Source organism: Zootoca vivipara, chromosome 2, assembly GCF_963506605.1.
Source record: "Zootoca vivipara chromosome 2, rZooViv1.1, whole genome shotgun sequence".
Classification (NCBI taxonomy): domain Eukaryota; kingdom Metazoa; phylum Chordata; class Lepidosauria; order Squamata; family Lacertidae; genus Zootoca; species Zootoca vivipara.
The window spans coordinates 123,225,219-123,251,199 of NC_083277.1; the positions used below are offsets into that span (position 1 = coordinate 123,225,219).

General features: G+C 43.6%; 1 protein-coding gene across 7 annotated transcripts in view; it reads left to right on the top strand.

The window, feature by feature from the left end:
- GMIP (GEM interacting protein) overlaps positions 1–25,981 on the top strand; it is a 94,077-nt gene that overhangs the window by 59,462 nt on the left and 8,634 nt on the right. For 6 of the 7 annotated variants that reach the window (XM_035101737.2, XM_035101744.2, XM_035101781.2 and 3 more), the window contains 7 exons: positions 5,017–5,207; positions 7,676–7,803; positions 9,601–9,687; positions 15,686–15,778; positions 19,642–19,793; positions 20,544–20,732; positions 22,934–23,071. In XM_035101737.2, the coding sequence (XP_034957628.1) occupies positions 5,017–5,207; positions 7,676–7,803; positions 9,601–9,687; positions 15,686–15,778; positions 19,642–19,793; positions 20,544–20,732; positions 22,934–23,071 (978 nt within the window). The remainder of the gene's footprint in view (positions 1–5,016; positions 5,208–7,675; positions 7,804–9,600; positions 9,688–15,685; positions 15,779–19,641; positions 19,794–20,543; positions 20,733–22,933; positions 23,072–25,981) is intronic. The other variant, XM_035101750.2, reaches the window with a different exon arrangement.

Sequence of the window (25,981 nt, forward strand, 5' to 3'; positions counted from 1 at the left end):
CTCTATAAGCCGAGGGAGCTGGCATTTGTCCGCAGACAGCTTCCAAGTCATGTGGCCAGCATGACTAAGCCGCTTCTGGCGGACCAGAGCAGCACACGGAAACGCCGTTTACCTTCCTGCCAGAGCAGCACCTATATATCCAAAATGGCAGCAGCGCTACTTCCGGTCTGCTACTTCCGGTCCAATCCCTTATTTCTCGGACAGGAACTTGGCAGGTATGATTACGGAGGTGATTGGTACATTCTTTTTTTCTTCTCAATGCCTACAATTGTTTTTCTACGCCAAGCCTCATTAAGAAACCTAATTTTTTTTGAAAAGTACAGATTGACTCCTATTTATAATTGAGTATTCAATTGCACAGCTTTACTTAGACTTGAAAGACTTGACGATAAAGATAAAAGGGGGGGAGATAAAGATAAAAGAAGAAACAAGATGGTGTTTGTTAATATGATGCAGCACAGAAAAATGAGAGTTCCTCCCTTTTTTGAGGGAAGTGGGAGATGTTTGTTGGCTGACTTTATAGTGACTTGAGACAATAATCTGGGATAACATACAGTGCATCTGTTTTTTAAATAATAATAATAATATATTTATTGATTTTTTATAATAACAAAACATAAAAAACAGATAACATACAATATACAAAAAATAAAAAACATAATACATAACAATACACAACTACAAAAACAATTAAATTTTCACTCAATCTTATATTCCATATCTTTATCGACTTCCTCCTTTCCCTCCCATCTACGTTTCTATATATCACTTACTTAAAGGTAAAGGGGCCCCTGACCATCAGGTCCGGTCGTGTCCGACTCTGGGGTTGCGGCGCTCATCTCGCTCTATAGGCCGAGGGAGCCGGCGTTTGTCCGCTTCTGGCGAACCAGAGCAGCACATGGAAATGCCATTTACCTTCCCGCCAGAGCGGTCCCTATTTATCTACTTGCACTTTGATGTGCTTTTGAACTGCTAGGTGGGCAGGAGCTGGGACTGAGCAATGGGAGCTCACCCCGTTGCAGGGATTTGAACCGCCGACCTTCTGATCAGCAAGCCCTAGGCTCAGTGGTTTAACCCACAGCGCCACCTGGGTCCCTCCAATCACTTACTTAGCACTTTCTATCTCTCAATACCAATCTTTTTCATAATTATCTAATTTAAATAATACTCTTAATCCCTTCTCAATCGATAATTTCCAAATTCTCAATATAATTTTAATCTTAAGAGCATATTAACATCATATCATATAACTAAATCTTAACACATAATACATTTATCTATCTTACTTCTGCAACCTCCTTTTACTTCCAAATCCTTTATTAGATATTACTAATCTTATAATTCTTCTCTAAATAAACTTTAAATTTCTTCCAATCTTCTTCCACTGATTCTTCTCCCTGGTCCCGGAGTCTCCCAGTCAGCTCGGACAGTTCCATGAATTCTCTCAGCTTCATCTGCCAGTCGTCCACCGTAGGTATATCTTCAGTTCCTTGCTAATACAATTCTAGCTGCTGTTGTGGCATACAGAAAAAAAGTAATGACTTTCTTAGGTATTTCCTCTCTTGTTATTCCAAATAAAAAAGCTTCTGGTTTCTTAATAAACGTGATTTTAAACACTTTCTTCAGCTCATTATAAATCTTATCCCAGAAGCTCTTTACTTGGGGACATGTCCACCACATATGGTAAAAGGTTCCTTCCACTTTCTTACATTTCCAACATTTGTTGTCTTGTTTATGGTAAATCTTAGCCAGCTTTACTGGTGTAAGATACCATCTGTACATCATCTTCATCATGTTCTCTTTTAACACATTACAAGCAGTAAGCTTCATATTCTTCTTCCACAACCTTTCCCAATCTTCTATCATTATATTATGTCCTACATCTTTTGCCCACTCAATCATAACCGATTTTGTCTGTTCATCTTTAGTATGCCACTCCAACAACAAATTATACATCCTTGAAAGGTTCTTAATTTTTGGTTCTAATAATTCTGTTTCCAATTTTGACTTTTCAATTTGAAAACCATTTTTTATCCAACTTATACATTTCATTTATTTGATGGTACTGCAACCAATCATTCAAATGACCCTTCAACTGTTCATATGTTTTTAACCTAAATTGCTCTTTCTCTTCCAACAATAATTCCTTGTACGTCAGCCACCTGGTCTCCATATTTAACTTTTTATTTACTTTAGCCTCTAAAGGCGAAATCCACCTGGCTTTGAAACTTTGGAGGGCTCTAATCAACATCGTAATCATAATCAAACTGAATTTCATATCTTCCCATAGTTCTTATTTCTCTTTCTCTTTCTGTTGTCATCCTTCTTAATTCACAGCCTCTGAGTTTTCCCCCACAAGCGAGTTAAGACAAACAATAATATGCTTCTGTGTGGATTTTATATAGTTCACAGTATCTCATCACACGCTGGTATTCTGCCAAATCATTCCAAAGGTCTTTTCACAACAAGCAGACGCTCCTGCCATCTAACGCCATCTTCGCACCGATGAATCTAGGCGTCCGCTCACTAATTTTCCAAACCTGTTGCATCAATATAGTTTTTCCAGGGGGGATTTATCACATTAGACTGGAGGTACAAATATTAAAGCATATTAAGGGCCCTCCCTAACTTGTACTTTTGCAACTCGGTTGGTTTCCAAGATGGCGAATTTCCAATTTCAGCTGCGTCATTGTTAATAAGATATGATTTCAGTTTTTATCCCAAGTCCAGCAATTAAGAGAGATCTGTATCTGTCTGTTGTTAGCGAAATAGAGAAGTCTTTGATCCTAATTCCAAGCGAGGCGCAAATCAAAGTCTTATGTTGTATTTTCATTTCCACACAGTATATACTTTTAAAGCCATAATATTTTAATGGATGTCAAAAATTCCAACTTTCCCTTCTCACTTGCTATAGATATTAAAAAGGATCTTCTGATGGGGTTTTGTTAGGTAGATATTAAGGCACGGTAATAATAATAATAATAATAATAATAATAGTCTCACCCCACCATTGGTTCCGTTCACATACCAGTCTGTCTTTGATGTTCCAATAATCTTTCCTCAACTGTCTTCCTCAGTGGCTGGGCTGTTTAGCAGATTAAATCCTCCCTCCTCGTCCAAAGCATGTCCAAAACTTAAAACTAATTATTCATCTTAAGTAATGGAACTTGATGCGCTGTGGGGATAGCATCCAGGAGAGTGGCCATCTCGGGTGCTTTCCATCCAGTGCCCCCCAGCCCCTCCTTCCTTCTGAATTTGGAACTGGGTTGAGTGGACACCTGCAGATGAGACTACATCTTCCCTCCTCCGGGAAGAATTTGGGAGGCTGCTTTACTCCTGTCAGGGGGACTCCCTACAGGGAGCCTCCCCCCATCATCCTGACCCGCACTTCACCCAGCAACAGCACAAGCAGCGGGTCAGGAGGAGGGAATGAGGAATGGAGTGGTTTGGAGAGAGGGCTCAGGGATGTGTTTGAGCCCTGGCAACGCCATGGAGAACAGAGTGTGCAGGAAGGGCTCAGAGTCGTGTCAGAGCCCTCGCACTGCTCTGGTCGAGGGTCAGCGGATGAGGAATGTCAGCAAGCAAGAGGGGAAACCTCTCCTTCCAGCGCCCAAATTTAGGCGCGCGCCCACACTCAGGGTTAAGGAGCGGCCTTTTGGGGTGCCCAGGCTTTTATGCTGGCCGAAAAGCAGACGGCAGCCATTGCTGTGTTCTGAATTGGACAAGGCGATCATGTTCTCTGTTATCTCTGCACTGTAAATAGTATGCACAATAAAACTCTTAAAGACAGTGCGGACTGTAGTGTCTTTACTCGAGAGTAGCCGCAACAATCTCCTGACAACTCCCATAACAGCCTCTAATTAGCCCTTGATAGTCGGAGCGATGGCATGTTTGGCCATCTTCTGTCACGCCTCAAGCATTTGGGTTTCAGTCTCCTTTAGTCTTCTTTTGCTAGTTGCCACAGCCAAGCCCTAAAGATGAGGAAGAGTTTAGAGGGGAGGACTTTGGGGACTCGCTGGGGAGAAGTGGTGGTGGAGAACAGAAGACAGGGAACAGCACCCAGGGAAAGAATTAGATTGAAGTAGAAAGAGAGACCATGGAAGCTGTGCTGTATGGTGTCTGGACCATCTCCTGAGTTGCAAGGGGAAAGGCTTCTTGGCTGGGCATTCAAAAGAGATGTGGGCAGAAGTTGGGCTGCCTAGGAGTTGTGGGGATATGGAGATGGAGATGGTGGATGGATTCAACCTCCTTCCACTTGTTGGCCTATTCATGTGTGTGTGTGTGTGTGTGACAACCGTCATCATACATGGGGCCAGAATCCAGGACTGGTGCCATGGGCACTTGCTGAGGGTGCATGTCTTCAGGAGGGCTCACTGCCCTTGGATGCCTGTGGCTGTTGGAGAGCAGCCGCTGGAAACAGCGACGCCTTCCCAGCAACACCAGGGACTCAGAAGAAGCTTGCTGGTGGGGAGGAGGCACAGCTATGGCAGCCTGGCAGCTTCAAAACACCACTGAGTGACTGAAGTGAGGTGAGAGAAAAGGAGGAATGTAAATGACACGTGTGGATTCAGCAGATGAAAAACAAAGTTAAAAGCAGGTGAACAGGAAAAGCAGGAGACAAACACAGAGCTGAGGAACAGAGCCCACATCTTCCTTTCCTCTAATATCATTCATCTTGCTTGTTGTAAGAATCTGATTTTGAGCCCTAACAGCTGACAGCAGAGCTCAGAAGCAAAAAAGAGTGAAACCGGCCTGGAATAACCATAAACTTCATCAGCAGGAGAAGTGGTGCCATAATTGTGGCAGCCAATAGAAAGGTGCCTTTGGTCCTTCTCCAGGACTGCAGTTTTCAGCTAACTTTACATTACATTTAAATTTCCTTTTTATGAAAACTGCAATATCTAGATTTAGGGTTCTTTTTAAAATAGTTATTAATCAATTAACTGTTTAGGAGAATTTAGGAGCAACCCCTGTTCTGACAAAAAATCATTTATGGTGATATTTTGTTTCCCTAAGGTCACCTTGAGGATGTTCATGTTCCAGAAAGCCCAAGCAGAGCGAATCCCCGCAGGATACCAGAACTTGACTGAGGTCTGCAAGCCCTACAGGATTGGGGCAAAGTACCTGGAGTTCATTCAGAATCTGCAAAAAAACGAACTTCCGATGGAGGTGTACAAATTTGAGGAGTATATATCCTCAGGCCAGAGGTAAGGAAGCACATTTCTTACTCCTCCTCCACACCTCAAGCAACGTAAGGCCTGCCTCAGGCCTGACCCACAACTCTGGTTTCCTCTAATGCTGCAGACTTTGGATGTCACACCTACACATGTATACAAAACAGAATTCCTTTGGGGCTAAAAAAAAAAGCTATCCATGGGAGCACAAGATGCAGAAAGATGTCCACAGGTTTAGGATATGCCAAAGATGCACGAGAAAGACTGCCAAATCTTTACTATTGGCACAAGGTCAATACTATGTCATATAGTTAGTACTGTGGGGAAAATCTTACTACAATACAGCCTACTTTATCTATTGCATTATTCCCCCCCCCCAGCCATCTCTGGAGAGGGGATAAATAAGATAAAATGTCCAAGCAAAGAAATTAAGTTGCTTCAACATGGATTTGCTATTGACCTTTCACAGAGCCTGAGAGCAGAACTACATGTTGTGAGGAAAACAGATTCAGCCGATTCTCCTTTGCAAAGGCCACCCCAGGCCATTTTAAAAATCATGTTGCCCCTAGCCAGAGCCCAGAACCCTGAGGCAAGTCAGTCCAGCAGAGTGAATTGAAACATGTCAAGCAAGAGTTTTTAAACTTTCTGCCCCAGAGGCAGGCCTGAAAGCTCTGGCTGTCCCCCCTCATAAATTGGTGGTGCGGGGAGGGGGGGGGAGCCCATCCTAAAGTGGTGGAGATGGAGGCAGAGTTCAGCATAATCAGCTGGCAATTGCTGACAGCATTTTCTGCTGATAGCACTTTTTAGAAATTCTTGGCCACAGCAATTTTATCATGGCAAGGAGTTTCATACTTCAATTTTCCTCAAGCGAAGTACAGATATTGGCCCTGGAGGCAAGGTAACTCAGTCACAGGGGTTTAAAGCGGAGAAGTCTTTTTGTTTTGTTTTTACGTTTTTCTTTTTTACGTTTTCCCTGCCCCCTCTGTGATTTCTTCTCCTTTCACACTTCTTATCTCTGATGAACTACTAGTGTTTTTCATCCCTTCTCCCTGCTTCTAATATGTTCACTTATTCCTCCTATAAATGTCATTTTTATTCCCATGTTATTGTTGCTGTTGTTATTTTTAAAATTAACCTTTTATCTCTTATTCTAATTTCCTTCAGCCCTCCTTCCTCTGGCCTTTTCCTTCCTTCTCTCCTCTCCCTCCTTTGCTCAGTTTGTGGCGAGTCATTGGTGCTGGCACCCATCCAACCCCAAGTGAAGAGGCGCTGAGCTGAAAGGGAGACCTACCTGAAAGTGGACTGAGGCCCACTGGTGGCCAGTGGTCATAGCTGCCAAGTCTCCTGCTGAAAAATGCAGGATCAGCAGCGGCGCGGCAGCGGAAGTTCTTTCTACACATGCCCAGACATGCGTAGAAGCGACTTCCAGTGCTGCGCTACCCATGTCTGGGCACCGAAAATTGGGCTGCACCAGGACCCAAAATGGAGCCTCCCTGGCAGCTAGGAAATCCAGGGGATTTATGGGATTTTCCCCAATCCGGGCTGCCAGCGGGAAATGGTTTAAATACAAGGGTTTCCCGCAAAAAATGGGAGACTTGGCAGCTATGTCAATGGTCCACTGTCTGGGAAATGGTGATGTCAAAGACAGCTTGATAAAGTAGGCATAGGCTGTAGGCGAATCCATTTCATTTGTTGAAGGTGATGCATGACCCAGAGCCAGCTTTTTGTAATGGTTAGTGATTCATTTAGGGTGGTCTTCATTTAGGGTGGTCATAGCCCGGGGCAGTGGCAGAGGAAGGGGGTGCAGGGGGTGCGGACCACCCCGGGTGTCATCGGGGGGTGACAAAATGACAAAAATATTAGTTAAAACATTTTTTTAAAAAAAATTGGGCTCATGAAACTTTTTAGTTCAGTCAACAAACGTAACAAAACACAACTGGCACTGGGCGCCAGACCGTGCTTAAGCCACGCGTCTCTCCTGGGAATGACATGGTGGCTTGAGAGCCTGCAGGCTCGGCGCTGCCTGAAACAGCAGTGTGGGGCTTGCGTCTGCCCACCGCCTCTTCCTACAGCTGAGGGGGAGGCAGCGGAGAGGCTCCACACAGCGCCCCCCCCCGCCCCCAGAACGCTGCTGGCCCAGGACAATAACTTATGAGACAAGAGCTGCGTCCACACCAGGCACTGAGTATGAAATCACCATGCCTTGTTCACGGATATCTTAGAATTGTCCACAAAAAGCTGTCCTCCATTTGCAATCTGCCTATGGTTTGCCAGTACATCTTCCATCTTTTTTCTTACTGCACATAGTCTGGCTTCTTGGAGAATGGTGGAGAGATTGAAGTGTTCTCCTATTGGTTTCTCTGTCTTGTGATTGTGACCTGACATTATACCTAAGAGTCTTAGAATTAAGAACCCTCTACAATCCAGTACCTACCTGTAACATTAAATGTTTGCACCCTTTGAGAAAACTGAAGTGCATGACAGATGCGTTGCTTGCTCAGGTCACCCCCCACTAATGCCAGAAGAAAGAATGCTTCACACGATACTCGTATCTCATCATCTGCAGCTGACCTCAGCAGCCCCTCAGAAGATGCCTCTGGAAAGCCATCTTCCTCAAGCAGTGAGCAAAGTATGTTTACATTAAAGTCAATTTTCTGCCTTATTGTCCTTCAGTTTTATAGTTCTTGCTATGGCACAGCTAGATCAGTGAATGGTTCTCACAGGGCTGGAGTGGAGAGAAGGGCCAAGGAAAGACAACCCAGTCCAGAACCCAGCACCAGCCTGTGTGGTGGGGCCAGCCTGTCCACACTGGAAGAGGTTGGGCCTGCCTTCCTGCAGAGCCAGTTCAAGGCTCCTGTCCGTGCATCTGCATGCCCTGGCCTCACTCTGTCCAGGGATCCACAGCACCACAAGTGCTCAGAGGGCGGCACCACCGCTGTGCCCCAACCCACAGCCCAGGGCTGCCCAAACCCCACGCTCTCTCCCTTGGGATCACTAGTTTGAGGTGGGGGGGGCAACTTTTGTATTATCAGGGGAAACCCTCTTCTCCATGCATTGGTAGACTTCATTTATAAATCTGGCGCCTTCTAACAGTAACAGCTTGGATATTAAGGAGGACATAAAAGTTCAGATTTAGCAGAACATATAGATATGATTTCACACGTAACATACAAAATGAGAGAGAGGGGTGTATTCTTAAAGTGAAGGATATCTCTATTTGTTACCATTTGAAAATCTTATTTTCCTAGCACGTCAAACTGAGAGATCAGTGTCTTAAGCATACTTTGACTGAGAGTCGGTAGGGCCACAAAAATGCTTCTTGAGTCCAGCTTGTGGGCCACCAGCTGCCTGTCCCAGGTCTTCACTAGTCCTTTCAGGAGTCCACAGACTTCCTTTTCAGTCTCCTGGGTCCTCACTTCTTAGCCCTGTTTCTTGGGTGCTCCTTTCAGACCTTAGTGGAAACAAGGTAGAGACAGAACAAGGATCAGCAGCTGGAAATTTCTAATGTCTACCCCTGGTCTACCCTCACCCAACAATTTGCCATTCTATTTTTTGTTTTGTTTTGTTTCCTATCTTCATAAAGATTCTATTTACCATTCTAATTTTTAATGTCTACCCCAGGGGTCAGCAACCTTTTTTAGCGGTGGGCCGGTCCACCGTCCCTCCGACCATGTGGTGGGCCAGACTATATTTTGAAAAGAAAAAAAGAACGCATTCCTATGCCCCACAAATAACCCAGAGATGTGTTTTAAATAAAAGCACACATTCTACCCATGTAAAAACACGCTGATTCCCGGACCGTCCGTGGGCTGGATTGAGAAGGCGATTGGGCCGCAATATTAGCAAATTATTGCTAATATTATATTATTTGGCTGAAAAAGTAACTTCATACTGTCCTGGAAAGTTGTGTGTCTGTGGAATCCTTGTCCAGGTTGCATGAAAGACAGAAGGTGATTAACTCTGGAGAAGCTCCCTAGAGGGTAAATTCGCCACTGAATCGCAACAGAGCACCTCCTCCATAAGATACTGCAGCTTGCTGCAATGAAATTTCCTCAATCTAGTAGAAGTCAGACTGAATTTCCCCGAGTAGTGTAGGCACTGGCCAACGTGGTCAGTTTTCACCATGCCTTCTGACCTGTGAACTGTCCAGCAGCTGTTCTCTGCTTCCTTTAAGTCAGGTGAGTCTTCCTGCTCCCCATTTCTTTGACTATGTAAAGACCTCACATTTCCCCAGTGATTTAGCCCTGTCTGTTATGGTGCTGCCCCCATTTCATTAGCAAAGGGAATTGGATGTTTACAGGTTCAGTTTGAATGGGTAATGAAACCTTAAAATACATATGAGCTGCATGCATGAGTGCTCTCGTATTGCCTACATCACAGTGAAAATATGAGTTGCACACAGCTTTTGTTTCAATCTCTTATCCAGGTGGCAGCAAGTCCTCCTACAGTGACACTGAGAGTCTGGGAGGGAGTACTGAGGGCCAGTCCTTAGATTCACCTGCCTCCAGCCCAGGTGAGAGGAAAGTATGAAATGTTGCTAAATAGTAAAAACACGAGGTCTTCGGGTTTTCCCCACATAACTTTGTTTTTCAGCACATATAAATCTGCATGCTTGGTTATTATTATTATTTTGGTTATTATTATTATTATTATTTGCAATGTGCCTCTTCTATTAAGGGCAAAAAATCACTTTAAAAGACCAGGTTTAATTGTTTTTCAAAAGTGGGCTTTGAATTTCAAATATGCCTTAAAAAAAACCTGAATGACAATTTAATTTGTGCTTCCTTTGCAACCCCTAAATGATCTTTTTAAAATTTTGAAAATGCCAAAAACAGAACAAAACATATAAATGAATAATCAAAACAAAACAACATTTCATCCCCCTCTTCCCACCCTTTCCCACCCTTTCCCCCCCTCTACTCCCCCCCCCACTTTCCCTGTAGCCTTACATCCTGACTTCCATTTCCACTTTGATATTCACTCGTGCATTTATTTTCTATTCAACTCTATAATAATACCAATACTACTAACTCAAACTCTGTTTATTTTATATTTCTCTTCATATCTCCTACTCAACGCATATTAGCATATCCTCTTTCAAACAATGCTTTTTCATGTAATCATCATAACTTTTCCACTCACTTCTTAATTTTTGCTTGTACTGGTTCCTTACTGCTGCTGTTAATCTTTCCATTAAAAGATATTCACTCAATTTATTAATCCATTCTTCTCTAGATGGTATTTTAACCGTTTTCCAATTAGCTGCTATTAATATTCTCGCTGCTGTGCTTGCATACAGGAATACTTTTTTATTTTCTTTTGGAATTTCCTCATTTAATAGACCTAATAAATACATACCTGGTTTTTTTGGAATTGATTTTTTCATCATTTTTTTCATGTTCCAGAATTTAACAATCCCCTCGCATTTCCACCATACATGTATGAAAGTTTCCGGCTCTTTGTTGCATCTCCAGCACAGATTTGATTTGATTTTATAAATCTTGGCCAATTTCACTGGCGTTAAGTACCATCTATAAAATATTTTAAAGACAATTTCTTTTATGTTATTGGCGGCTGTGAATTTTATATCCTGTCCCCACAATTTATCCCATTGTTCAATGTATATTGATTTCCAATTTTTAATTTTGGGTTGGCCTACTATATTGTTAATTTCTCATGCAGATAGGGGTTGTCCTTATTATTTTTATTTTTATTCACCCAAATTTTATAGGTGTTTTAATAGTCTCCAGGATAATAGGATATTTCATAAAATTGGAGCCGAATTTAGTCCACCCTACAAGAGGTTCAAAGAAACTATATTCGAGAGTAGCCCAATTGGGATTTCTGCTAGCTCTCCAATAATTAGTCTTACTCAGCAGGTAAGCCTGGTGATTTAATTCCAGATTTGGGAGCCCAAATCCACCTTCCTTAGTTGGAAGTTGCATTTTATGTAGTGATATTTTTGGTGGCTTTGTGCCCCACAGGCACGATCTAAATAGTTGATTTATTTTTTGGAAGTATAATTTGGGAATATATACTGGTAATCCTCTAAGAATGTATAAAAGCTTTGGAACAACTTTCATTTTGAGAACATTAACCTTTCCCCAAAGGAATAGGTTTAGAGCTCCCCACCTTTCAATATCGAAAGAAATCTCATTTATAATTTGATTCAAATTTAATTTTACAATTTATCTGATGAAACCATTATACCCAAGTATTTAATAAAGTCTTTGCACATCCTAAATTGATTGTTTCTAAACAATGAATATACAATGGAGGGACCCAGGTGGCGCTATGGGTTAAACCACAGAGTCTAGGGCTTGCTGATCAGAAGGCTGGCAGTTCACATCCCTGCAACGGGGTGAGCTCTCGTTGCTTGGTCCCAGCTCCTGCCCACCTAGCAGTTCGAAAGCACATCAAAGTGCAAGTAGATAAATAGGGACCGCTCCGGCGGGAAGGTAAACGGCGTTTCCGTGCGCTGCTCTGGTTCGCCAGAAGCAGCTTTGTCATGATGGCCACATGACCCGGAAGCTGTCTGCGGACAAACACTGGCCCCCTCGCCTATAGAGCGAGATGAGCGCCACAACCCCAGAGTCGGACACGACTGGACCTGATGGTCAGGGGCCCCTTTACCCTGTACCTATACAATGTAGCCCTTGGCCCTATTGATAAAATCTCTGATTTTGTCCAATTTATGGAATATCCCGATATTCTCCCAAAGGTTTTTATTTTCTCCATAATTTTTGGAATTGTATCTTCTGGTTTTGTAATAAATAAAAGGATCTCGTCCACAAACAATGTTGTAATTATCGTTGTTGTGCTTTACACCCTTGCTATGCTTGCTCATCCTGAATTATTGCTCTTGTTAATGGTTCCAGGCAGAGATTAAATAGTAACGGAGAAAAAAGGCAACCTTGTCTCGTTCCTCAACTTAAACTAATCAAATTCGAAATTCTTCCATTTGTAACAATCTGGGACAGCAATAGGAATTTCTCTTTCTATTTATATTATAGCAATTATTTCTAAATTTGCGTCTATACATATAAATTAGTAGGTCCAAATTTTATTTCCTTTGTCCTTTTTTTGGGGGGGTGATGCATTTTATGTTTTTTTTGGGGGGGGGGCAATGCTTTAAGCACCCCCACTCTCCACCCTTGAAACTTAAGCTATAAAAATATATGTAAAAATAGCAGGCAGGAAAACATGAGTGGTATTTAGCTGCATTTTACTCAGAGTAAATAATAGCCTCAGATTAGTCATGTCCGTTAGTTTCAGTGAATCTACTACGAATAAAGCTTAGTTGAATACCACCCCACGCCACAATTGAAGGCTATACAGAATTGCATATATTCTGTGTTCTGAACTTTGACAATGCCAGAAACTTGGGGTGGAGTTCAAAGTCATGCTATGGCAAACAATGCATGCCTGTGAGCATTTCAGCTTGCCAGATAAAGCAATCTCTGCTCCTCCATGCACTGTTCTGGGGCTTTTCCTGACACCCCAGCTGGGACCCAATTTTGGGGGTGGGGTGGGGGGAGGAAGGGGAAAGCCCCTCTGTGGAGACCCTGACTCAGGGCTTCCTCTGGCAGGACTCCTTAGGCAAATCTCATCCATGGAATTCCCACTTGTCCATTTCATCATCATCTTACATAAGTTCTACAGTGTGCTTTTCTGTTTAAAACATTCCTTAAGTTGCTTAAAGTTGCTTTATTTCCCCCCCCCAAATAATATTTATTAGTTTTCAAAATTTTAACACATAAAGAAGAACAAAAAAGCAAAATTAAAACATAATCAAAAAAAGAAAAGAAAAGAAAAAACATATCAATTCATTACATTAACAATAACATTGTGGACTTCCTTGATTCCCCCCACAGTGGGTCCATTTATTAAATTAAATTAAGCAGTTTTCTTTTATCATCTTAAATCATTCTGGCACAATTTTTCCATTATTTCCCAACCAATTCCAATCTACGCAAAAAAACATCAAATACCCTCAACCTATAATTCATTAATTAATCCAAATCTATATACCCCCCAAATTACCCCTATATTCAAATGTTATTTCTTCTATCATACCTTTAACCACATTTGTCTAATTCTACCCCCCTTCCCCTGGACTCCGGATCTCCGAGATGTATCAACCAGCTCCATAAAACGTTCCAGTTTTGGACCATCTTAGTCAGAAAATAACCCATTGTTTCTCCTCACCCAATTCCCACTCTTTCGCCACCTTTCCACCACTCTCCTTTCTTTGTCCCCTGCTGACCCCCCAATTTTCTAACTGTAGCACAGTACCATCCAGCTATGTTTCCACTTCCCATCCCTATCACCATTTCCCCCCCCAGTTAAGCTCAGGCTCCAGCATGGATCCTGCCCTCCCTCTCTCACTGGGAGAACATTATTCCATGCTGGTTCTTCTTTGAGGACTCCTTGAATCAAACACAAATCTTGTTCTCCCTCTCCCACTGGGTGAACAGTATTCCATACATCTTCCTCCTCTTTTTTACATTCAGTTATATTGTCCAGGACGTTCAGTTATATTGTCCTCTTTTGCCAAGTCATTTACAATGCCCCTGGATGGTGCTTGCTCCTCTTCCTTTGATTGCCTTATTTTACGAATCTCTATATTGCTCTGCCGCAGTTCATCTCTCATCTCCAAAATCAGTTCCAGGAGTTTTTTGATAATCTACAGAGTCTATAGAGCCATCTGGTATTGTGTCTACTGGCATCCTGTTTGTCTCACTTTCTGTGAGAGCTGCAGAGATAGCAGATCAGGAAATGGCGCAGTTCATATTTCCAAACCTCAAAAACAAAGTTTACGTCCAATCTGATTCTCAACTCTCTTTTTTAATTCTTGTTCATATTTTTAAAAATCTTGTGTCCATTTCTGAAAAGAACATTATCAAACTTCTTATACGCAGCTTTCTTTTCAAGATTAGCAGTTCTCAGCCTCAAAGAGGTAAACAGATTCCTTCCTTATATGATGTCATAATGGCGGCTGGCTGATCTCTCCAGGGACCCGGCTCCAGTTCCAGGGGGGCTTCCCCCAGTCCAAATTGGAAATTTTACAGGGATTTTAAAGTCATCAATCCTTCTCCCCTTTACCCTGCCTCAGGGGGAAGGTTTTAGAACTAATCCTAGGAAGCTGTCAAAGTCCTGTCAAACTCTCTGGCTGCAGGCAAATTAAATGCATCACCGTTCTCTCAATGGGGGAGATCGACTTCCTGTTTCAATCTCCTCCCGTGGCCAATTCTTTCAATTGAATTTTTTTAAAAAAATTTATTTGTATTACTCACAGTGTCCAATGTATTCTGATTTTTTGTGTGTGTGGGGGAAAAATCCACCACTCTCCGCTGCTGGCTCGGAGCTTAATAATAATAATAATAATAATTTATTATTTATACCCCGCCCATCTGGCCGGGTTTCCCCAGCCACTCTGGGCGGCTCCCCAGCCACTCTGGGCGGCTTCACTCTGTGAAGGTAGCGATTTACTCGAAAATGGCGCCCGCGACTGCAACTCCGCTCTGACTCGGAGCTCTCAAAGAGCAGAGGAGTCACCTTTGGGCGCAGCTGAGCTCTCATGCCCCCAGAAAGGTCAATCTGGGGTTCTTCTGGGGGGCCGTGTTGCTCTCGCGGCTCTCCCCCTCCCTCACAGGGCCAGGAACCTTGGAGCTCGAGGATTCCTCGCCAATCAGCGTTGGCGGTAGACTGGAAGTCCACACTTCTCTAAATTTGCTTTAATTGATGTTAGTGGCTTTGGGCTTCTTTAGTATGGAGAGGGAAATCCATGTATAAACTTTAATGTAAATAAACAAATCTGGACCAATAAAAGTTTCTGAACTTTCTTCAAGGGTAGCCCTACATACAATGCATTGCAGTGGTCCCATTGAGAGTTTTCCAGGGTATGTTTGGTAGTGTCAACATCACTCTTTCTCTCTAAGAAATATATTGAAGCTGATAAGAAAGCTCTCCTGGCTGTATCCAGGAGAAAGCCTGGACCCAGGAACACCCCCAGGCTGTAATGGATGGGCATTTTCGTTGGGCGGGATGTACAAGGGCTTTCCCTCCGCACTCCATGTGCCCCCCAACAATTCAATGGGGGAGCAGGAGAACCCCAGAACAGAAGAGGGATGTTTGTACAGATGGAACATCTGTAATAACACAATGCTGAATTCCACCAAGTAACTTTTCCAGTTTGAGAACCAGTTGCCGTGAGCATCCCTATATTTACCTTGAGATAAGGAGCTGGAGCATTAGGAGAAAAAACACTTCAAATTGTTAATATTGCAGTGAAACAAAGATTGTCTAAATTTTCAACAAGGCTGTCTACAGGTTAAACTGAACCCAGTTCCTAAAACTGTAGAGCACTCTTTCTTTTTCACAGAAGGAATTTCCTTTTTCACAGAAGAAACATCCTAAGCAGAATTCTGTATGACTTTGAATTTAACTGGTTTCTGGCTAATTAAGTGGCTTCCTTTTCTGTTTTTAATCTGTTCTTCATTCATGTCTAGGCCACAAGAAGTTGCTGAAAGCTCCATCCACAGGCACCGTGTCTTCCTCTGAGGACTGTGAAGGCAAAGATTTAATGCAAGCCTATGACCATGGTGAGAAACAAGCCCCAGACTGGGGAAATGAACAAGGGAGGGAAGAGTCCTATAACTGCAAATGCTAGACAAATGGCAGATCAATTCTGCCCATGTACAGTTTTCGACTGCAGGTGATTACTGCATGTTGAATGTTCCTACTTAAAAGCAAAAATGCCTCCCAGGAGTAGATATGATAGTCATCCGAACTGAATTCGCCCATTCCCTTCCATTTTAGTTCACTGATGCCCAGGATGTCAATATTTATCCTTGCCATCTCATTTTTGACCACATCCAGCTTACCATTATCCATGGTTCTTACATTCCAGGTTCCTATGCAATATTTTTTTTACAGCATCGGACTTTCCTTTCGCTTCCAGGCATATCCGCAGCTGAGCGACCTTTCGGCTTTGGCCCAGCCGCTTCATCAGCTCTGAATCCACTTGTACTTGTCCTCCGCTCTTCCTCAGTAGCATGTTGGACGCCTTCCGACCTAAGGGGCTCATCTTCCAGCGTCATAACTTTTATATGCCTGTTGTCTTTGTCCATGGAGTATTCTTGGCAGGGATACTGGAGTGGCTTGCCAGTTCCTTCTCCAGGTGGATCACGTTTAGTCAAAACTCTCCACTATGACCTGTTCATCTTGGGTGGCCCTGCATGGCATAGCTCATAGCTTCTCTGAGTTATTCAAGCCCCTTCGCCACGACAAGGCATTGATCCATGAAGAGCAGAATACAGTGGTACTATTACTTCCCTAGATCTAGATGCTATACTCCTATTGATGCAGCTCAGAATTGCATTGGCGTTTTTAGCTGCTGCATCACACTGTTGACTCATGTCAAGTTTGTGGTCTACCAAGACTCCTAGATCCTTTTCACATGTACTGCTCTCAAGCCAGGTGTCTCCCATCCTGTATTTGTGCCTTTTTTTTCTTTTTTCTTTTGCCCAAGTATAGTACTTTACATTTCTCCTTGTTAAAATTCATCTGGTTTGCTTTGGCCCAGTTGTCTAATCTGTTAAGGTCATTTTGAAGTGTAATCCTGTCCTCTGGGGTATTAGCCACTCCTCCCAATTTGGTGTCATCTGCAAACTTGCTCAGGATGCCCTCAAGCCCATCATACAAGTCATTGATAATATGTTGAATAAGACTGGGCCCAAGACAGAACCCTGTGGCACCCCACTAGTCACTACTCTGCAGGATGAGGAGGAGCCATTGATGAGCACCCTTTGGGTTCGGTCAGCCAGCCAGTTACAAATCCACTGGATGGTAGCATTGTCTAGCCTGCATTTTACCAGCTTCTTTACAAGAATATCATGGGGCACCTTGTCAAAGGCCTTGCTGAAATCAAGATAGGCTATATCCACAGCGTTCCCTTCATCTACCAGGCTTGTAATTCTGTCAAAAAAATGAGATCAGAGTAGTCTGACATGAACCTATTTTTCAGAAACCCATGCTGACTTTTAGTGATCACAGCGTTCCATTCTATATATATTTTTATAATGATTTTTGATTTTATAAACACAAAAGAGAAAAACAAAAGATCAACAACAACTTAAAAGGCAATAAAACACATTAAAGAACAATAACATAACAATAAAATAAATAAAAAAAGACAAACATCTAAATCCAAATCCAAATTTCTTTAACATTGTATATAGGGACCTCCTCGAGTTCCCTCTATCTGCTCTTCATTTCATTTTTATCTTTTAGCAATTTCTAATGCATTTTTATATAAATATCTTTAAATTTCAAATCTATCCTTTCTGTGTACTTCACATAGATTTTAAATCCTCAGCTTCTATACAATTCTAAATCTATTCTTGGTATACAATTTTTGCATATTTTTTCAAATAGATTTTAAAGTCTTTCCACTCTTCTTCTGTCGCTTCTTTTCCCCGGTCGCGGATTCTTCCGGTCATCTCAGCCATTTCCATGTACTCCATCATCTTCATTTGCCAATCGTCCACTGTTGGTAATTCATTACAGCGTTCCATTCTAGGTGCTCACAGACTGTTTGCTTAATGATCTGCTCTAGAATCTTTCCTGGTATTGATGTCAGGCTGACTGGGCGGTAATTGTTTGGGTCCTCTCTTTTCCCCTTTTTGAAAATAGGGACAACATTTGCCCTCCTCCAGTCTGCTGGGACTTCGCCTGTTCTCCAGGAATTTTCAAAGATTATTGCCAGTGGTTCTGAAATCACCTCTGCCAGTTCTTTTAATACTCTTGTAGTTCATCTGGCCCTGGGGACTTGAATACTTCTAAACTAGCCAAGTATTCTTGTACTACCTCCTTACTTATTCTGGGCTGTGTTTCTCCTGCTGAATCATCTGCTCCATATTCTTCAGATCGAGCATTGTTTTCTTTTTTGGAGAAGACTGAGGCAAAGGAGGCATTGAGGAGTTCTGCCCTTTCTCTGTCCCCTGTTCACATTTCACCATCTTCTCCTCTAAGTGACCCCACTGTTTCCTTGTTCTTCCTTTTGCCTCCTTTTTCCATTTTTTGTACATATCCCTTTTAAATCTTAACTCAGTTAAAAGTTCTGTAGATACGGTAGCCACCAGGGCTTCTTTAGGCACCTTCCATGTTTCCGTCTCATTGGTATTGCCTGAAGTTGTGCTTTTAATATTTCCCTTTTAACAAACTCCCAACCATCATGAACTCCCTTCCCTTTTAGTATTTCTGTCCATGGGATCTCACCCAGTGTTTCCCGAAGTTTTCTGAAGTCGGCTTTCTTAAAGTCTATAATTTGAGTCTTAGTATGCTTGGTTGCTCCTTTCCGCTGTATAATAAACTCCAGAAGAGCATGATCACTCCCACCTAATGATCCTGCCACTTCTACCCCACTTACCAGGCCATCAGTATTGGTTAGGACTAGATCTAAAATGGCTGATCTTCTTGTTGCTTCTCCCACTTTTTGGACAATGAAATTGTCTGCAAGGCCAGTGAGGAATCTGTTCGACTATATGCTCTTGGCTGAGTTTGACATCCAACCAATATTAGGATAGTTGAAATCCCCCATTACTACTATCTCACTTCCTTTTGAATGCTTGGTCATCTGTTCCAGGAAGGCATCATCTGTGTCCTCAGTTTGGCTTGGGGATCTATAGGAAACTATAGTAAACAATGAGATCACTGTTATTTTTCTCTCCCTTAATTTTGACCCAGATACTCTCAATTTGGCTTTGAAGTTTTAAATCCTGTATCTCTTCACAGGTATACACATCCCTGACATATAACGCTACTCCTCCTCCTTTCCTGTTTGGTCTATTTCTCTGAAATAGATTGTATCCCTCTATTACTACATTCCAATCATGAGACTCATCCCACCAGGTTTCAGTGATGCCTATTATGTCGTATTTAGTTTGCTGTACCAAGAGCTCATCTTGTTTATTTCCCATGTTCCGTGCATTAGTATACAGACATTGAAGACCATTTATCATTTCCCCCATGTCTCTTATTTAAGGATATTTTCCTCCCACCACTAGGTCTGCATGCTGTTTGCTCCATTTGGTCCTCAACATTTGGGTGATCATCTTCAGCACTTGGTAGACTCCTACCTTCAGGACCACTGTCTCCCTCCCCCACATAAGTCAGTTTAAAGCCCTCCTGATGAGGTTTTTGAGTTTCATGGCAAAAACATTCCTCCCAACTTTTGTGAGGTGCAGCCCATCACTTGCCAGAAGTCCATATTCCAGAAACTACAGACCGTGATCTAAGAATCCAAACCGTTCCTGTTTGCACCATTTGCGAAGCCAGTTGTTCACTTCCCCTATTTTTCTCTCTCTCACATAGAACAAATAGGGGAAGTGAACAAATACAGTTGTTCACTTCCCCTATTTTTCTCTCTCTCACATAATAGTCACATGCCTGACCCTCTTTTCAGCTCTCACGGATGAAAATGGCTTGTCCTATTACCACTTCAAGAACAACAACCTGTCCAGTGCTGCTCAGACCCACCACCTGCGGAAGCTGAGGGGCCCTTCAAAATGCAGAGAATGTGAGAACGTAGTGCTCAAAGGCGTTGAATGTGAAGAGGTCAGTGAGCATGAAAGGGAACTGCTTTGCTGCAACAAGAGGTTCAGATCTCAGGCAGGCTCTCACCCAGAGTACAGCACCAGGCCTGCCACTTGGGTGCTGGAAAGGGAGAGGCACACAAATTGGCCCCAGCTTACAGCATAGCGCCCTGAGGCAGATTCTTAGACTTTTAAGTCTGGAAATAATTAGGATTTTGGTTGTGATTGTATGTATACAGGGGCAGAGGAGGTGGGGTGGGGGGTGCAGTCCACCCCAGGTGTCACCATTGAGGGGGTGACAAAATGTCGGGCGACACTCACCACCGGGCCTGCAGCGCACCTGAGTCAGGTGTCTTTCCCTTGCCCCAGGCCCCCAAGCGGCCTCCTCCGCCACTGTATGTACTGTATACTTAGCACTACTTCTGTGTGAACATGAATAGGTTGCTGCTGTAAATCTACTAATCTAGTTCTGAGTTTTGCCCTGAGACAGGCGGTCCTGAACATTTGCCATATCCTCAAACACTCCCCTTGATGAATGTTTTTCAATGAGATTTGATTGCCAGTGTGAATGAGACATGTAAAAGAAGATGGAGTTTGTGCTCTGACTTCCCCCTGGAAAAGAGAATGAAGCACAAATGGAAATGTTCTCCCTCTGCTGTTGGCCCATGACACCTGCCCCAGAGTACTGAGATGTGAGAAATTAGCAAGGGGGCCCTTTGGGGCTGGGAAAGAGTTCAGCCAGAGTAACACGGGACCTTGGGGCCATTTGCAGTGCCTCCTGACCTGTCACAAGAAATGCCTGGAGAGTCTCCTCATCACCTGTGGTCACCAGAAACTGCCAGCACGGGCATCGCTCTTTGGGATCGACTTCCTTCAAGTGTCACGGGATTTCCCAGAAGAAGTGCCATTCATTGTGGCCAAGTGTACCTCGGAAATAGAAAGGCGTGCACTGGGAGTGCAGGTAACTTGTCCCTGCATGCAGAAATCCATCTGTGCTCAAACTCTGTAGCTCTCAGACCCTAAAGTGAGCCACAAAAGGTATCCATCTGCTGCCCAAACATAAAGGCTGAATTAATTGTGTAACTATTAGACTATGATTGGCTCATTTGTATTCCTCAGTTCCGTGCAAGTGCAGCAAACCAGAGGAATAAAAATTCTAGACATTAATCCTAAAGAAATGTATGAGTCATGCCTGGCGAAATCCTACAAACAAGCAGGGACCAGAACAGGATTTCTGGTGCAGAATTGAGCTAATAAAATAACAATAATAACAATAATATTTTATTATTATTTATACCCCACCCATCTGGCTGGGTTTCCCCAGCCACTCTGGGACGCTTCCAACAGAAAAATGAAATAAAATAATCTATTAAACATTAAAAGCCTCCCTAAACAGGGCTGCCTTCAGATGTCTTCTAAAAATCTGGTAACTGTTTTTCTCTTTGACATCTGATGGGAGGGTGTTCCACAGGGCGGGTGCCACCACCGAGAAGGCCCTCTGCCTGGTTCCTTGCAACTTGGCTTGTCGCAACGAGGGAACCACCAGAAGGCCCTCGGTACTGGACCTCAGTGTCCGGACAGAACAATGGGGGTGGAGACGCTCCTTCAGGTATACTAGACCAAGGAAGTTTAGGGCTTTAAAGGTCAGCACCAACACTTTGAATTGTGCTCAGAAACGTAATGGGAGCCAATGTAGATCTTTCAAGACCGGTGTTATGTGGTCTCGGCGGCCTCTCCCAGTCACCAGTCTAGCTGCCGCGTTCTGGATTAGTTGTAGTTTTTGGGCCACCTTCAAAAGTAGCCCCACGTAGAGCGCATTGCAGTAGTCCAAGCGGGAGATAACTAGAGCATGCACCACTCTGGCTAGACAGTCCGCGGGCAGGTAGGGTCTCAGCCTGCATACTAGATGGAGCTGATAGACAGCTGCCCTGGTGCAGAATTCTATACCTGCCATTCTCCTATCACAGTAAGAAGAAGACAGTGGGGGGAGTACCCAGTTATTGGGAATTTTTAAGGTGATGAAGAGCCTCACCTCTAATGAGGAGCAGACTGTGCTGTGGCAGGATCTAGGTCAGGGGTCAAGCAACCTTTTTCAGCCGTGGGCCGGGCCACCGTCCCTCAGACCAGCGTTTCTCAACCGCTGTTCCGCGGCACACTAGTGTGCCGCGGGACGCTGGCTGGTGTGCCGCGACGTGCGGCGACGAGAAGGGCGATTTGCATTGTCACGTGCCTGGCGGCCGCTGGAAAATAGTATTTCTCCTCCTCTTTCCCAAAGCTCAGTGCAAACGACTGGAGGGTGGTTTTAGACAAACTTAAAGAAGCTGGCTGGCTGAGCTCAACCTGAAACTTGCTGAGCAAAGGATTGTGCTGGCAGAGAAATCAGCGGCTTGTGAAGCCTTATTACAGGAGATTGCAACCAACACAGCAATTGGCAAGTGTTTCTTACAGTCATAATTATATAGTCAATATAGGGCGACACAGAGTTAATTTTTTTAACTTTTTAAATGGTGGTGTGCCTCGTGATTTTTTTCATGGAACAAGTGTGCCATGGCCCAAAAAAGGTTGAGAAACACTGCCTCAGACCATGTGGTGGGCCGGACTATTATTTTGGGGGGAAATATGAACAAATTGAACAAATATGAACAATATGAACAAATTCCTATGCCCCACAAATAACCCAGAGATGCATTTTAAATGAAAGCACCCATTCTACTCATGTAAAAACATGCTGATTCCCAGACCGTCCATGGGCCGGATTGAAAAGGCAATTGGGCTGCATCTGGCCCACGGGCCTGAGGTTGCCCACCCCTGATCTAGGTGCTTACATATGGTGAAAAGACAGGTTGTCTGCTTCTTTGCGTGTCTGTATTGCAGCAGTTCAGGGAAGGTGCAGAAAGTGGGGGGTGGAAACAGCATGGGGGGGTCAGAGAGTTTTGAGGTGTCACTCAACCTTAATCTTGGTGAATGGCTCTTTCTTTCGCTCTGCTGGTAGCCCTAACTTTTGGGTGAGCTAAGGCTTATGGCCTACAAGAGCTGCCTCAGAGTTTCGTTCCACGTGGATTTCCCAGTCTCCTGCGCCTGACTGCTGAGTCAGAGAGAAATCCCAGCTCCCTTTCCGACACATCCATCATGGGCCCCGTCTCTCTTTTGTCCTTGACGCAGGGCATTTACCGCATCAGTGGAGCCAAATCCCGGGTGGAGAGGCTGTGTCAAGCCTTTGAGAGTGGCTGGAGGCTGGTGGAGCTCTCGGATCATTCCCCTCATGACATCACTGGAGTCCTTAAACATTTCCTTAAGGAGGTAAGAAATGGAGGGGGAGACAGCCTTAGGATTTCATGTCCCTAAACCTGAGTGTGGCTTCCCAAAGGCGATGCCTTCAGCAGACTCTGGGAACTCATCAAGCTACACAACCCCAACCCTTTTGGTGTGTGGGTGCTATTTTATCAAAAGGTGGAAACAAATGAATTATAAAAAGATTAACATGCAACTGGGTTCAATCTGTTGGGAAATAACTGGTGAATAACAATCAATCCTGAAGTCCCAGGTGTGTGGAGAACTACAAAGAAAAATGGCTGACTGCATGAATTCAAAAAGAGGGTGTGGGTCTTGACTTCAGCTGAAGCAGCCCCCCCCCCCCCCAGTTTAAAACACCGATCTAGACTGTGTTTGCAAAGCATGCAAAATATAGGTTGTTAGACTTTTAAACGTCCCTGTATGAGTGACTACAGTTCTCCCCTGCTTCTGCCCCTCTGGGGTTAATAGACCACAACTTATAGTAAGTTTAAATGCTTCATTTACAGTAATCACAGGTCTCACTGCTCCAGCAGAAACAACACAAGTAAGGTATTCTTGCTTATAAAATACAGAAGTTATTCTCAAACATGTGCTCTGAGTCAAATCCCAGTCTCAGACATCTGCTCAACTTACATGGTTCAAGGGGAGAGAGGGGGGGGGAGGAATAGGAAGAAACCTTTAGTTCCTCCCTCCTTGGAGAAAGGGGGATTTAGAACTCTGTGGTCCTTCACCCCTTCACATACTCCCTAGCACAGGTATGCATTGTTAGGTTTGACTGCAAGAACTCCAACACAATCTACGTTAGTCTTGTTTGTTGTGGTGTTGCTGCTCCTTCTTGCTTGCTCATGGATGGCACAGCACGTGCCCCAATATGTAGTTATTCTGCTCCTTCTGTTCCTTTATTCCCTGATATTTCAAACTAGTTTTATTACGTATTTTTACTTATCGTGTATGTGCACAGTAACCCTTAATTCAGGGGTCACCAGGATACTCAACTTTCACTGAAATTAGGCTTGAAAGAAGCATTCTGTTGGAGCCAGTAGAATAGGTTGTGGTGTGTGCTTAGGAGAAATGGGGAAAATGGGCAATTTAAGTTTCACATTTTCCCAACATTCAGTTCTCCACATTTCAACATCTGTTTGCAATTTTTTAAAAAATTAAAAGTCCTCATAAAAATCATAAGTGTTTTAGGGCAAATTTCTCCTCATATACATGTGCTTGTATACCATCTTACTTCTAATATGGATCTTTTCCCCCAGAGCTGTGCTGTTTCCTCTACCGGTAATATTTTAAATCTGATTCTAACCAATAGTGATGACCTGGTTAGTGGGGTAGAAGTGGCAGGATCATTCGGTGGGAGTGATCATGCTCTTCTGGAGTTTATTATTCAGCGGAAAGGAGCAACCAAGCATACTAACACTCAAATTCTAGACTTCAAGAAAGCCGACTTCAGAAAACTTAGGAAACGCTGAGTGAGATCCCATGGACAGAAATACTAAAAGGGAAGGGTTGGGAGTGTGTTAAAAGGGAGATATTAAAAGCACAACTTCAGGCAATACCAATAAGACGGAAACATGGAAGGTGCCTAAAGAAGCCAGGCTGGCTATCTAAAGAACTTTTAACTGAGTTAAGATTTAAAAGGGATATGTACAAAAAATGGAAAAAGGGGGAAATCACCAGAGAGGAATTCAAACATATAGCCAGCACGTGTAGAGACAAAGTCAGAAAAGCTAAAGCACAGAATGAACTCAGGCTTGCTAGAGAGGTTAAAAGCAACAAAAAGGGCTTTTATGGGTATGTCCGTAGCAAAAGGAAGAACAAGGAAACAGTGGGGTCACTTAGAGGAGAAGATGGTGAAATGCGAACAGGGGACAGAGAAAGGGCAGAACTCCTCAATGCCTACTTTGCCTCAGTCTTCTCCAAAAAAGAAAAAAATGCTCGACCTGAAGAATATGGAGCAGATGATTCAAGTGGAGCAGATGTATTCAAGTCTCCAGGGCCAGATGAACTACATCCAAGAGTATTAAAAGAACTGGCAGAGGTGATTTCAGAACCACTGGCAATAATCTTTGAGAATTCCTGGAGAACAGGCGAAGTCCCAGCAGACTGGAGGAGAGCAAATGTTGTCCCTGTTTTCAAAAAGGGGGAAAGAGAGGACCCAAACAATTACCGCCCAGTCAGCCTGACATCAATACCAGGAAAGATTCTAGAGCAGATCATTAAGCAAACGGTCTGTGAGCACCTAGAATGGAACGCTGTAATGAATTACCAACAGTGGACGATTGGCAAATGAAGATGATGGAGTACATGGAAATGGTCAAAGGCCTGGAAACAATGCCTTATGAGGAACAGCTTAAGGAGCTGGGCATGTTTAGCCTGGAGAAGAGAAGGTTAAGGGGTGATATGATAGCCATGTTCAAATATATCAAAGGATGTCATATAGAGGAGGGAGAAAGGTTGTTTTCTGCTGCTCCAGAGAAGCGGACACGGAGCAATGGATTCAAACTACAAGAAAGAAGATTCCACCTAAACATTAGGAAGAACTTCCTGACATTAAGAGCTGTTCGGCAGTGGAATTTGCTGCCAAGAAGTGTGATGGAGTCTCCTTCTTTGGAGGTCTTTAAGCAGAGGCTTGACAGCCAGGGCCGTCTTAAGCACATCCGGCGCGGCGGCGCAAAGGTTCCTCCGGTGCCCCCTCCCTTTCCCAAAATTTTGCCTGGGGCGGAGGGCGCCGTTGGGGCTACCTGACTACAGCCCACTGCTGGCGCTCTCACTGCTGCCCAGGTGAAACGTTCTTAAAGGGTTAATTTCTTTCCTTCTCAAACTGCATATAGTGCAGGGGAGAGGAGAGTTAATTGCAGGGCCCATTCAGTATGCAAGGTATTCCCCCCCCCCCATAAAGAGGAAGCCAAGGGA